The 14,146-nt window shown below is 36.8% G+C and overlaps 2 protein-coding genes across 4 annotated transcripts; both read left to right on the forward strand.

The window, feature by feature from the left end:
* The first annotated feature begins 435 nt into the window (after window positions 1-435).
* Window positions 436-9,113, forward strand: LOC113661408 (transmembrane protein 196). 3 transcript variants are annotated; one of them, XM_027175597.2, is made up of 4 exons: window positions 436-948; window positions 2,515-2,571; window positions 8,001-8,255; window positions 8,513-9,113. In XM_027175597.2, exons 1-4 carry the CDS (start codon window positions 784-786, stop codon window positions 8,579-8,581), a joined length of 546 nt encoding a protein of 181 aa, XP_027031398.1. In that variant the 5' UTR covers window positions 436-783; the 3' UTR covers window positions 8,582-9,113. The 3 variants fall into 3 exon arrangements, with proteins under 3 accessions (XP_027031398.1, XP_027031397.1, XP_027031396.1); XM_027175596.2 differs by having other exon boundaries at window positions 438-942; window positions 8,001-8,312; XM_027175595.2 differs by having other exon boundaries at window positions 440-948; window positions 8,001-8,312.
* A 1,268-nt stretch (window positions 9,114-10,381) lies between these two features.
* polr1f (RNA polymerase I subunit F) lies at window positions 10,382-13,769 on the forward strand. The gene is made up of 4 exons (XM_027175579.2): window positions 10,382-10,722; window positions 11,557-11,698; window positions 12,752-12,960; window positions 13,220-13,769. The coding sequence occupies exons 1-4, from the start codon at window positions 10,445-10,447 to the stop codon at window positions 13,671-13,673; spliced, it is 1,083 nt and encodes a 360-aa protein (XP_027031380.1). The 5' UTR covers window positions 10,382-10,444; the 3' UTR covers window positions 13,674-13,769.
* Window positions 13,770-14,146: the final 377 nt, after the last annotated feature.

The following is a 14,146-nucleotide window of genomic DNA, read 5'->3' on the forward strand; positions in this document are numbered from 1 at the left end:
AGTGATATAAAATACATAATTTTCCCTTAATTGCACAGTGTTTATCTTAGAGAATGCATATTAATTTTAGATTTTGTGTTGTAGGGTTTTTTTTAATTATTATCAATTTTGATTTCGTAACTGTAAATTTTATATAATATTGTTCAATATTCTGGCTTATAATGTCATCCAGGGCGCCAGAAACGTCAATGTACAGTTTGATACCTTTATTAATGAGAGTGCGCAATCCACAGGCACACACATTCCAGTGTGCCATCTAAAAGCCTGCTGTAAGTGCATCTGCATTAGCACTAAAACTATTCAAACTGCTTAACCGATACTTCCTACAGACCTGTGAGTGGCCACGGTGAGGAGGAGGGGCTGGTGTGTGTGTGTGTGTGTGTGTGTGTGTGTGTGTGTGTGTGTGTGTGTGTGTGTGTGTGTGTGTGTGTGTGTGTGTGTGTGTGTGTGTGTGTGTGCTGAGAGAGGCTGTCTTATAATGCACAGTAAACACTTGCTACAGTAGTCATCCCTCCTTAGTGAAGCAGCGCGTCCACTGTGCACGGAGAAGGCGACTTGATTTGGAGCAGAGATGCGCTCAGAGGTTTACTGTACAGGAGCTCTACAGGATTGATTTACACACTTATACGCTACAGAAGTGATCTGCACACTAACACTCTACAGAAGGACTTCTACACGAGAGGTATAAGGTGGGCCAAGGTGGGTTATGGAATAAGGTGGGCTAAGCCCGAAGCGGACCGCACTGCTCCGGAGCTACTGTACGGGAAGGATGCCCGAGCGAGGATGTGCAGCAGCCGGAAGATCGTATGCAGTCTGCTGGTGCTGTCCGTGCTGCAGGTGGGGCTCGGTGCGGCCAGCATCGCGCTCGGGGCCGTGGCCATCAGCAAAGCGCGGAACGAGCCCAAGAGGCAGCAGGGTCATGCGTCCCCGGTGTGGAGCGGGGTGTGTGTACGTTTCACTTTACATTGTGTAGTATTTGTCTTCGCGCAACTTCATGTGCGCTTTATACAGTACAAATCCTTTTTTTTTACAGCTGCAAATTATACTGGCTTAAAACAAACTATGCAAACTTTAGGTTCAAAACCATTCTCACATCTGCGCAGTTTGCGCGCTTTGACACAAATCTAAGCTACAACTACAACAGATAACCTTAAATGTAGTTTGAGGGATTTTTAACATCAATATTAGCTTGAAAACTTCAGTCTAATAACCATTACAACTAAACAGCTCTCTGCAATGATATAAATCATTCCTCAGGCAAATCTGTGCTGTAGCTCTAAATAGTATGCACTTAATTATTAATAATTAAAAGGCAAAGTTTAAAATAAAGGTATAAAGATATTTTGTGCAAACGGCAGTGGAATACTCATTAAACCTATATGTAGTTCTCTCAGTTAAAAAAAATGTTATTGTGTCTAATTATTAAAACTCATTTAATCTCTAGAGTCTCACATTGCTGTTAGGAATTTAAAAAAAATAAAAAAAAAAATTTTTTTAAAAAAAAGCTTAAATTAAAATGTAAAGCAGCCTCCCCTCAAGTGGTTACATAGAGTATGTATAAATATTTAGCAAATTTTAAAAGTTTTTTACTTTAACTACATTATTAGACTTTTAAGAGCATGATAATACCTTAAATTAGTTTTATGGGTGCACTATGTTCACAATTCTTGGTTAAAGATATAACTAAATGTGCATGATTGCGTATCACTTTAGTGACAAGTAATAGTACAGCTTGCTCTTTCGGTCTCTGAGAGGGAAAGAAAGCTCTATATTTGGTTTCGGGTGTCCTATACTAAGAAAAAAATAGTACCATGCTGTACCTTTCTCTGTTGCTCTGGTGATGCCCTCAAGGATACAAAAGCATTAAAGGATTACATCTTAAAAGGTGTGTCTAGGGAAATGATACACACTGAGATTCAGTACACACCCCTGGGAGTACCAACCATTAACGAGGAAAGGTACAATTCAGTACTGTTTCATTCTGAGTTTCATACTGTTTCATGATGTATATGTAGGTCTGACTAAATGCATACACAATGTATGTAGTAAACGGTGTCCAACTATTTATTTTAAATACAGCAGAGAATACAATGAAACTGAATTTGCTCTGTTTCATATATCTTAGTACTGATGGACTGTACTGTATCTCAACTCTCTGAGACATCAAAGTCAGCTGGAGACAGATGGTATGATCTCAGAAGTTCAGTTAGGGTTCTCTTAATCTGCGCTGAAAACCATTTACAACCCCACTTCTGTGCACTTTAGTGTAAACCACTTGGGCTTATCAAGTCAGACATGATCTATAATCCAAGCCTTTTTGTGATTCAGTTCTCCAGATCACATCCATATACCGCACTGTATTGACCAGGCTGGATATACAGCAGGGTTAAGGATAGTATAGATAATTATAGCATGCAGCCTTTTTCGGACCTGGATGGTGACATTTAAATATCTTTCTCTTCAGCATTTTTAGCACAGTATAGTAATGTATTTCTGCTTTGTCTACTTTTCTAGTTCCTCGTCTGTGGTCTCTGTGGGATGCTGTGTGCGAAAAAAAGGACTGGCCTCGTTGTGAGTACAAGTAGTGCTAACTATTTTAAAATGTATCTATTAAACCTTATCATTGTGGACTCTCTATAATTAATTAAACACAACTGGAAACACTGTTATAAGACGATAACTGATAATATAATGATTTCATGTAGCCCAGTCTAAAGCTGACTATCTTCATGAATTTTTTTTGTTCTTCTTATACCACAACATTTTCTTAACGATTACTGTGAAAGAAGTTAGTTCCTGTTGTCACGTAGGTGTTACAACTATGAACAGCTCCTCCCTCCCTCACGTCTTGTTTTTTCCTCTTAAAGTTGCAGAGAAACTGGCACTGACTTTCCGCTTTGACTTAAAGTTACAGCTTTAAAGCATTTGCATTGTTGCAAAATGCCCTTACTGGAGACTCTTAAATATGTTAAATGAATGCCACCTGATATCACCATTATCATATCATTATGATATGATTATACATCCCTTAATCCATTTTATGAGGAAAGTCCACTATACCATCACCACATAGCACAGCTACTGTCAGATTGATGTTATAATTTTCTATAACATAAAATGGATTAAGGGATGTATAATCACTGATATGATAATGGTGATATCAGGTGGCACCTTCTGACTAATGGAATTTGAGAATTCATCAGTGCTGTGGTATAAATTGAAATATTACCCACTTCATTCATTCCAGACAGACCTGTGTGAAATCATATTGTACAATGAAAAGCTAGATGATTTGGTACTGACATTAGTCTAAACCGACTGACACAAACTCTAAACAATGACATTTCATTAATTAATTACAATAAATTCACTAAACTCAATTAAACAGTTAACGTTTGGGGCAGGGATTGTCCCATACCTATACCCTTTTTTATGACTGTATTTACAAGAGCTTGAAAAAAATCCACCAACCTCTCAATTTTTCCACAGACATTTCTTAAATCATTTAAGGTCATTTAACATCTGGAATTTTTAACATTATTTAGATCCTGGGTCCTGGGACTCAAAGTGTAGTCTGGGGAGTGTGTGGAGCACCAGGGGGGCTGCAATTTTTTAATATTTGGTAGAAAAAGTGAGTCCAGTTATTATTTGTATTAAATTGTCACTTATGTTGACGCGAGTTGTGTTGAGTGGGTTTAACGATAATGTCACTTCTGTCTTAATGACAATTTGAATAAAACTTGTGGAAGTGTAAACTATACAGCTTCAGTAAACAGCCGCAAAAGACATTTTAATAATACGCCTAATGTTTGCATATTGCATAAATATTATTAAAATGTCTTACTGTTATTACTTGGCTGCATTTTCTTTCAAAGATGTGGACTTTCCTGCATGTAAACGGAGATATTCCGTGCAACTATACTGCATGGACGAGGAGATTCAATTAGACACCTTGAAAAGAGAGGTGGAGGAGTCACAGGAGAGAGCGTTAATGACAAATCTATATCAAAGTGAAACCTAGTCTGGAAGGTCTTGAGGTTGCCCTCTCAATGACGGATTGTTTTTCTTCCGTTCTGTCTGTCTTCTTTATGTCTCTCATCCCCTTGCTCATATTTTCCCTTGACTCATCTATGACAAGTCTATAAAGCGCCCATTACACGCTCTATTATTGCACCATAATTAATTACTTTTACATTATTTCTGAATCTTCCACATACATCCTCCTCTCTCTCTCTCTCTCTCTCTCTCTCTCTCTCTCTCTCTCTCTCTTTCTCTCTTTCATTCTCACTCTTTCTGTTGTTGATTGAATTTATTATATGTGCATCTGTGACTGAAATGTTTCCACACATTAGTAAATGATTTAATAGCCTCTCTGGTTTCCTAATGGCTCTTTGTAATGGCATTTGGGACACTCTGCGTGTTAGTGAAGGCTGTAAACTATCCAGACTCTTTCCATTGGCTCATCACTTTCTGCTCGCTATAGTAAAGCAGTACAGCATGCAAATTTGGGGTGAAAAGCGCTTATCTAAAACTGATCTTAGTGCTTAGACCAACAGGAAAAATGAGTGTACAGAGAGGTGGCAAAATACCGGCACGGCAAAATGTCATATACCGAATCAGCACGGTGGCAGTTCTCAGGTGAGACGAAGCAGGTTCAGACAAAATGCTCGACATTTTTGCAAAAATAAATAAGAAATAATAACAAGACAAAGAATTTGCTGACTCCTAATGGTTTAAATAATTTAGTGGCTTATATATATTTAATGGGGGGTTAGTGGTTAGCACGTTCGCCTCACACCTCCAGGGTTGGGGGTTCGATTCCCGCCTCTGCCTTGTGTGTGTGGAGTTTGCATGTTCTTCTCGTGCCTCGGGGGTTTCCTCCGGGTACTCCGGTTTCCTCCTCCGGTCCAAAGACATGCATGGTAGGTTGATTGGCATGACTGGAAAATTGTCCGTAGTGTGTGAGTGCGTGAATGAATGATAGTGTGTGTGCCCTGCGATGGGTTGGCACTCCTTCCAGGGTGTATCCTGCCTTGTTGCCCGATGATGCCTGAGATAGGCACAGGCTCCTCATGACCCAAGGTAGTTCGGATAAGCGTTAGAAAATTAATGAAAGGATATATATTCAATGTCATATACTGCCATGAAAATGTTTAAATACTTTTATGATTCCACAAATTAAGTACGTTTGAATGTTAAGATTAAATACAAAAATTAATACATATTTCTAGTAATTATTTCACATATGCAGTTACTCCAGTGTTCCTTGATAAAAAGATATTTTAATAACAAGGCCTTTGAAGCTAATTAGAAAGTTTTGGTGTGTAAAAATAATGAATTTTGTCCATTTCCCTTAGAACTATGATACTGCAAGGAACATGTGGAAAAACATTTCCGAATGTTGCTTGTGCTATGTTCTGCTCCAACGCATAATCAAATCAGAATGCATTTAGACTCTATTCAAGGCTGCATCCCAAAGACTTTAAATACACTATTAGTTGTATGACTAATTAGTAAAGACACCACCTCTGTGAATTTCAGATGTGAGTGAGTCTGCTAACTATAGTTACTGTTGCTAGCTGTAATAATCACATCTGGCTGCCCTTAGGATGTGTGGGTTTTTATTTAGCAGTCTCCCTGATCTCTGTGTATTGAGGTCAGAACATTATCTAACCTGTTTATTTTCTTCCCATGCCTGTTTTTAAATCCTAAACCATCCACAAGCTAAATAGTGGTATCAAACTAGCTACGATATAGATCAGAATGTCAGTGAAAACAACACAGTAAGAATGAGCAGATGTCAGATATTACTATGTTAAATATAAAATACTAACCCTGGCTAACTATCATGAGTTAAACAACAATTAGTCAAATGACCCAAACAACCTGATCGTAACAATTAGTCACTAGTGCACATTGTTTGCTAGCTATGATCTGATATAAAAACAGTAGCTGGGTAGCAGCTGTTTAGCTCTGTAACTAAAAAAAGATATTGCAAAGACATTGTCTTTTGTTAGCAACAAACTAGCCAGCTAACTGGGATGAGTGATGTATTTTATGTTACTGTGTAAGTATGATGTATTTTACTGGATAGTATGATGACTGATCTAATGCACTTGCTTATATACACATTATAGGTCATTTAAAGTGCTAAATTTTTAATGTTGTTACTTTGAGTCGCCATGATAACTTGGTGTCATTTGCTATACTCAGGGTTGAGGAGAACCTCCACGATTTAAGAGTAAGCGTTGAGGTGTTGTTTACTTAGTTTTTTCCTAGTCAGAGGTTTTAGCTATATTAATGCCATCCAGTTACACGTGTTGTTACATCGATGAAATTTTACAAAATTAAAATCAAAAGCTATCACGATAAATACTGTATATGAATGCAGTGAGCTGGAATTAAATGTTTTAAAACAACATATAACTACATCATGTGTTGGGAATTATTTTAAATTCTTATTTAGGGTACACACAAAAGAATTTGTCCTAGTTGTCACAGATGGGGATAAGTGGAGATGATTCAGCATTGGCTCAATTCATTAACCGCTGGTTTCAGGATCACAAGCTTTCCCCGGACTTGTTCTGCCCCTAGGACAAACCACAGAATCACGATATAGACATTAAATTATACAATGTAGGAAACCCGTCTACCCTATCAACCAAACCCTCAAACCTCACCCCGATACACACTTTCTTACATGCATACTTACGTTTCCCACTAATACATTAGGTTTTGTCCATTTTGGCTCCAGACTTGGCTCAGAGTAAAGGCAAATTAAAACGGGTATGTCTTTTCTAATATCACATGCTCAGTGCATTTACAGCAATAGTGACTGGATATTAGAGCTGATATGTGTTATATCAACAGATTATAATCAACAGTAAAGTGCTAATGAGAGTCATTACTGTTGCACAAGCTGAGTGTGCACTCTCTAAACAATCTAAGGTAAAAGTTACTAAAAAAAAATGTTGAGGCTGCATTATGGTGACATTAGATAACACCTCTTTCTGGCACAGTTTGCACAATTAAAAACAACAGAACAGCAGAATCTGAAATGGCTATAAAAGTCATCTCCACATTTCTCTTCGATATCTCATGCTGCAGGTCTCTGCTCAATGGGTGGTAACCTTTACAGTGATCCAAAAATGTGGCCAAAATTTTGCACAGTTAATCATTCATAATTCCAAAACAGAAACTTTAGCTCCCTCGATTAAAGCTAACTGGCCTCTCAGCTGTAATTGCAAACTTTAGATACTGTTTTTTTTCTCTGTTATTAAATAAATTATGACTTCCTTTAATAAATTATGACTAGAAACAAAAATGTTGTAGACCTATCTAGAAAATAGTACAACACTATAACAGAGATTTTTATGTAACAAAACAGATCCCTTAATGGAACAAAGAAGCTTTAGGGCCTTTCTTATCAGAAGTGCATGTTTTAACTGTATGATTAATAGCATACTATGGTTATCTATCTATCTATCTATCTATCTATCTATCTATCTATCTATCTATCTATCTATCTATCTATCTATCTATCTATCTATCTATCTATCTATTTGGTTGGTTGGTTTGTTGGTTGGTTTGTTGGTTGGTTATATGTCTCTAAATATTGAGGGACAAATAACTTACAAAAAGCTAAATGTCTGTTTAAAGACATTTTTATTGGTGCTGGTTGGATTTTGGCAGGATGTGATTCTGCCAAAAGAAAGCTACTGCACCATAAAACCTAAAACAATTCTTTTGTGGATGAAAAAATAAATAAATCGCACATAATATATTTTATCAATATTTCTTTAAAAAAACATTGAGGAATCCTTTTTTGTGAGTCTAATACGTGTAAATATGTACATCAGGCACTGTACTAAATATGAATGTGCACTCTTATGACTCATAAATACAAATAAAATGACTTTCTGGATGCCCCAGGCAGTAATGCTGTAATACTCTGTCTCAATACTATCCTTTTTTCCCTCACACTGTTCTCTCTGTCTCAGATGATCCTGTTCTCAGCATGCTGCATTTGTGGCCTGATTGGAGGAATCCTTAATTTCCAATTTGTTCGGGCGCTGGTGAAGCGTCCCGATGCAGTGCGTTCGCTGTACATGGCAGCCATGTCTCTGACCTGCCTGGGAATCAGCAGCTGCACCCTTTCCACCTGGCTGACGTGTCGGCTGGCCAGCAGCGAGCAGCAGCGCATGTTCCTGGAGCGCGAGCACTCGCTTCATCACTCACACGAGATGACCGAGAAGGTAGAGGACGAACGGAAGAGAGGAGAGCCCAGTCCGGGTGTTTCTCAGTGTTTCAGTGTAGGCTTGCACTTGCTTTTTAGAGATTTGTTACAGTAACAGACAGCTCTGTGTGTGGGGGTGTAAAAATAGATAGTTCCTGTCTCATCCTTGCTTGATGCATTTTAGATAATTAGGCCTCTCCCTGATCATCCTGCTCTCTCTCTCTCTCTCTCTCTCTCTCTCTCTCTCTCTCTCTCTCTCTCTCTCTTTTCAAACAGGAGGTAATGGATAACTCCAGTAATGGCATCCCACAAATCACATACAACGGACGGAGCGCATCGCCATGACAAAACTGTGTCATTCCGATGACTTTGCACTCTCAGTAGGATTGACGTTAAGGAGCTGAAGGCCATCCGTAGGACTTTCCTGCACACAGCAGGCCTGAGGATACTTAATGCTACTGTGGCAAGAAAAAAAAAATAAAAAATTTTTAAAAAAAGGGAGAGATCATCTCTGTGGAATGAGCACCAATCAGCATTCAGGGATGTGATGCCTCAGGAGTATTTATTAGTGAGTACAGAGCATTGTATCAGTGAGCACAGAACATGCATGTTAACTTTATTTCCTTTCTCTCTCATATTATCCCTGTCCCTTTCTTAATGCATTCCTCCTGCATCTCTCCTTTATTCCTATTGATTATAGGTTATGGGAATGATGACTCTGTCTCTCAAATTGTCTTGTATGGCATATTGAATGCTCGGACCTCAAATTAAACAAAATGCACAATGTAAAATGCTTGTACAAGAGAATAATTTATTGATTTACAGTATTTTTATATAGAGGCTTCATATAAAAATTAAATAAAATGATTTAAATGCACCTTGTCTTTTTTGTTTTTGACACGCACACACACACACACACACACACACACACACACACACACACACACACCACACACAGGGGTATTTTCATTGTTTTTTATTACATCATATAAATAATACTGTACATCAAATCCCCAAGATATCCCAAAAGAAATTTTTAGGTTCTTTTAATTTTTTAAACAAAATAAATCTCAATAAGGACCATAAAGAAGATCTCTAGAAGATAAAAAGTCTAGAGATTACAATTTAGTGTATCCTACATGTTTTTGGACAATGAGGAGAGAAAACTGGAGACCCCAGAGAAAACCAGCACCAGAAGAAGCGGCAAAACTTTGAGCATATTTATATGTGTATGTACACATGAATAGGGGGTTAAAAAGTTAAAAGTAATAATTTAAAATGCAACAGTCTTGCAGTAGCTTGATGGTGAAGGTGGACGTGACTGAAATGGTGAGTCTAAGGATCATGATTGAAAGGCTCCTGGTTTCAATTCTGAGGAACATCAGCATGATTTTTGCTTTTGGGAGCAGGTGAGGATTTTAAGGTAGAACCTGTCAGATTTTAAGGACATGGACAGACCAGTCTCTGAGAATCAAGGTATCTAATCATAAATATAATAACCCACCCTGACCATAAATGATTGCTGAAAATGAGAGAATAAATAATTTAATAAATATTTGAATGAATGAATGAATTGATTGATTGATTAATTAATTGATTAATGAGCCCCCCCTAGTAAATTAAATAAACTTAATTGTTTTTTCTCAGTTGATTCTTTTCCAATAATATCCATCTTACACCACATCAATTTGTCACTGATTACAATTTTGCATTTATTAAAGTATGCCACGTCATATATTTTATCTGTTTATAGTTATGTTTAATCCAGAGTGCTATTTATGAAACTGTAAACACAATATCTGCTGGCAGAAAACTACAGTAGTAGCTTTACTGTTGACAGGGCCGACACCGGAGACTCCTTCTGACAGTGCTGAAGGATCAACGAATATTTGTTCTTTGTTAAACAGAAACACGTTTTTTAATGTTTAATATGAATCTTAGAAGTGACAGCTTACCGTTATCAAATAGTAGGCTAATACAAAAAGCTAAATAAAATCTAATACCCCCTCACAAACACAAACACGCACGAACGTATGGCAAAGGTTTAATTACCCCAAGCCCACGTGTTATGAAACATGGAAGCAACGTGTTATGACCGTTTCGTTCTCCTCCTCTCCGCTAGGTGGCGATAAATTCCCGTGAAACATTGTTGTTGTTTTTTCACACAAGGAAGCAAACCACGTGTTTCCGTCTCAAAGTTTAGGCAACATGGCCAACCTGGAGCAGACTGATGACGACCCGAAACTAAACGAACCCACCACAGACAAGTCAGCGGTGTTAAACCCAGCTCCGGTTCGTGATGCTCTCGCGGTTCCGTGTCTGATCCCGAGTTTCGTGGACGCGCGTAAACTCGTGCCCGCGCCTTACTCGTGCCTCGTGTTACACACACACCGCCGGCACGTGGCTCTGCCTCCCATGTACATGAACAAGAAGAGGACTGGGATCCAGCAAGAACTGAACGCTGAGCTTTTAAAGTACTCCAACAGGTACAGGATGTTTGGTGTGTTTGGCACAGCAGCTGTTGTGAGCAGTGTATGAGATCTCAGACCCCAAACATCTCCAGAGCTGCAAACAGTTTATTGTCATAAAGAGTAGCAATTGTGCAAATAGACAGGTGTAGATAAATATGTAGCACATGTACAGCATGTAATATATATACATATATATATATATATATATATATATATATATATATATATATATATATATATATATGTGTGTGTATATGTATATGTATGTGTATATATATATATATATATATATATATATATATATATATATATACACACACACACACACACACACGTATAGGTACATATGTAAACATATACAAACCTATTTAACATTGTGCATTCTCAGTCATATTTACTACAAGTAATCTTTACAGAGCCTCTTACTACTCATTTATTTCATGAACATTCAATTGAATCTACAGGCAAAATAATTATTTTTAAACTAATATAAGAACTTTTGATAATGGTGGCTTTCTAATGGTGGCTTGTGATTTTATGTTCTGCAAAGTGTATGACTTTTTAAAGTCTTGTTAAAAACAAAAACATCCCCTTTACATGTTACTTTTACAGTAAACTTTAATATGTTTATATAATATATTAGCACATATATTTATATAATATATTAGCACAGGAGTTTTTATTTGTGAACTTTTCACTCCTAGAGCCTGTTTTTATTAAAATGATCAATCTTGTCGCCTTTATGTTGAAGAGTCGTTAAACACAGTACAGGTGAGCGTCTGTGTTCTCTTTTATTATTTAGAAGTGACATATAACTGATGGCTGTTTCTGTTCATTCTGTTCCCTTAGTTTGAAAGGTGTACCTATGGCTTATGATGGCATCAAAATTATAGGACATTATGGGGACATTTTTGATGACCAAGGCTACATTCACTTAAACATCGAGGCATCGTTTGTGATATTCAAGCCAAAGAAACGAGAGACACTTGTGGTGAGTTTGTGCTTATTTTATGACCTACATTAATATATGGGTGGTTGACGTGACGTGATTTTAATGTAACATAGTGTAAATACTCACTAAAATGTTTTTTTCTTACAACAATCATATGTAAATAAAGCAAATTACTGTATTTTATATTGTAGTTTTACTTTTGGATGAAAAAATATATTTTTTGTTCCTGTTTATTTAAAGGCTTTTATGCCAAATGTCCTGCGGTGTGACTGTAACATCAATGAGACATGAAATATAAACAGCTATAAAATAAACCAGCAACATTTGGAATAATTCATAAGAGCTTTGGCATTATTTTACAAATATTAACTTAATAAAAAAAAAAGTTTTTTACATACAAAAACAATATACAGGAATATTTACAACAAGCAAAATTTTGTAACATGAATGCCGTCCTGCAGAGTGACATGGTAGTCATGTGGTGTGACCACTTTAAATGCAACTAAATGCCTTAATTAAGTTAATTTGATTTTTATCATGATGTAGCTTTCAAACACTGCATAATTAAACTATCACAAAAAAAAATAAACAGAGCAGTAAGACTCTTTCTCATTTTATGAAATATTTCAATGCGAGTGAGTGAGAAAAGAAGGTACAAGTAAGGAGTGGAACTGAGAAACAGTTGTGAAAATTAACTATGTTGAATTTCAATGATGATGACATTTTACGTCTGTTGCTGTGAAAAAGGCTTAGAAAATAGCATAAAGAAGGGGAAATTTTATAAAAACAGTAACAGTGACACCAACTTCAGCCTTTGAACATTATAATTTCAATATATTTTGTTTGAAAAATATTTTTTGTTTGTCAAATATATATTTTGTTTGTCACATAGAAAAAAAATACTGTTTCACCTCTATTTGTCAAGTGCACATATATAGATTGAAAATGAATCGAATGTTAAAATCAATGATTTTATTTAACTTTATTTGAGTCTCCTTTCAGAATAATTTTAGCATCAGTGAAATTATGAAAAAAGAAATCTGCAGTTTCTTTAATATATTAAAGGGTGTTGTTTATATCTGTAACCTGTAGGGCGTGATTAATAAAATCGGAGTGGGTCATGTGGGCTGCCTGGTGCACGGCTGCTTTAACGCCAGTGTGGTGAGGCCGGCTCAGCTCACCCCTGAGCAGTGGAGAGACTCGGGCTTGATGCTGGGTGGCAGCCTGAAGTTCGAGGTGTTTCAGCTGGACGCTGACGTGGCTGGAGTTCTGCTGATCAGAGGAAGACTTGAAAAATCCAGGTATGTTTATAAAGTATCAGTATTAATGCTATCTGAAATCAACAATACATAATCTGTAAAGAAAATATGGGAATAAATCTGAACAAATGTATCTAGTGTAAGTTTATTTTGTTAATGCATATATAATTTAATAAATTCCAGCTGTTTTAAAAATCAGGTTTTTTACTTATATTGCAATAATTAATATTATCAGTTATTATGTGAATAGTGTGAACTGTGTCCCTGTAAGCATCTAATGTGTTGCTTTAATGTATTTCAGGGTGCAGGAGCTTATTGACTCCCTCGACAGTACAGAAACATGGCAGGATGAGACGGTGGAAGAGGCTTCTGAACCAGATCCGGTTGTTACTGAAGAACCCACTGATGCTTCAAAGCCCAAGAAGACAAAAAAGAAAAAGGACATAGAAAGGGACGATCAGGATGTAGAGGATCTAAACAACAACCAGACATCCGAGACCATGACACATGATGTTAATTGTAACGGCATGGATTCGGATCCTGATCCCAACAGACGTCCAACGAAGAAGAAGAAGGAAAAGAAGGAAAAGCTCGATTCGGACGCCAAGCTGCCATCTCCTGGTGCTGAGCTACCAGGTAGTGACTCAAGCGGATACATCAGTGAAAAAAGCAGCAGAAAGCGAAAAGCACAGGAGGATTTACGTCTCCAGGAGGACTCTGACACTCTTCCAACTAAAAAGAAGAAAAAGAAGTGATCCTTGCTGTTATAGTGTGACTTTTTATTCTTCCTGAATGTGTATTATTAATAATATGTAATAATGCAATAAAGGACAGATTATGCTGCAATAGGAGATATATTGATATATATATATAATTTACTCTTTCAACAATAGAGGGCAGTGTGGAGTTTATAAAAAAGTGTTTATCTGTTTTCGATCCAAAATTTCAATGTAAGCAAATTAGTTTTGAAAGCTATTGAAATTGAAAGTAATTAAATATACCGCAATTTTTAAATGTTGCTTTAAAAGAACACATTCACTGCTATGAAGTTATTCATCGTGTTCGAGTTTCATCATGAAGTATTCAAAACCTTTTAACATCATTCCGCTCGATGTCTGTTTTTGCATTTATTTGTCTGCATGCCAGCAGTTAAATAATGCAGACCGACAACTTTGCAAACTGAACAAAATGGTTTCTCTATTTTCAGTAAATAACATCAAGTTGTAAG

The sequence above is a fragment of the Tachysurus fulvidraco genome, chromosome 24 (genome assembly GCF_022655615.1).
Source record: "Tachysurus fulvidraco isolate hzauxx_2018 chromosome 24, HZAU_PFXX_2.0, whole genome shotgun sequence".
Taxonomy (NCBI): Eukaryota; Metazoa; Chordata; class Actinopteri; order Siluriformes; family Bagridae; genus Tachysurus; species Tachysurus fulvidraco.

Excerpts from the sequence above, each read along its gene's own strand:
- LOC113661408 (XM_027175595.2), top strand. The coding sequence starts at position 784 with ATGTGCAGCAGCCGGAAGATCGTATGCAGTCTGCTGGTGCTGTCCGTG. Across the intron at positions 949-2,514 it reads CGGTGTGGAGCGGGGTGTGT|TTCCTCGTCTGTGGTCTCTG; the intron begins GTACGTTTCACT and ends CTACTTTTCTAG. Across the intron at positions 2,572-8,000 it reads AAAAAAGGACTGGCCTCGTT|ATGATCCTGTTCTCAGCATG; the intron begins GTGAGTACAAGT and ends TCTCTGTCTCAG.
- polr1f (XM_027175579.2), top strand. The coding sequence starts at position 10,445 with ATGGCCAACCTGGAGCAGACTGATGACGACCCGAAACTAAACGAACCC. Across the intron at positions 10,723-11,556 it reads CTTTTAAAGTACTCCAACAG|TTTGAAAGGTGTACCTATGG; the intron begins GTACAGGATGTT and ends CTGTTCCCTTAG. Across the intron at positions 12,961-13,219 it reads GGAAGACTTGAAAAATCCAG|GGTGCAGGAGCTTATTGACT; the intron begins GTATGTTTATAA and ends AATGTATTTCAG.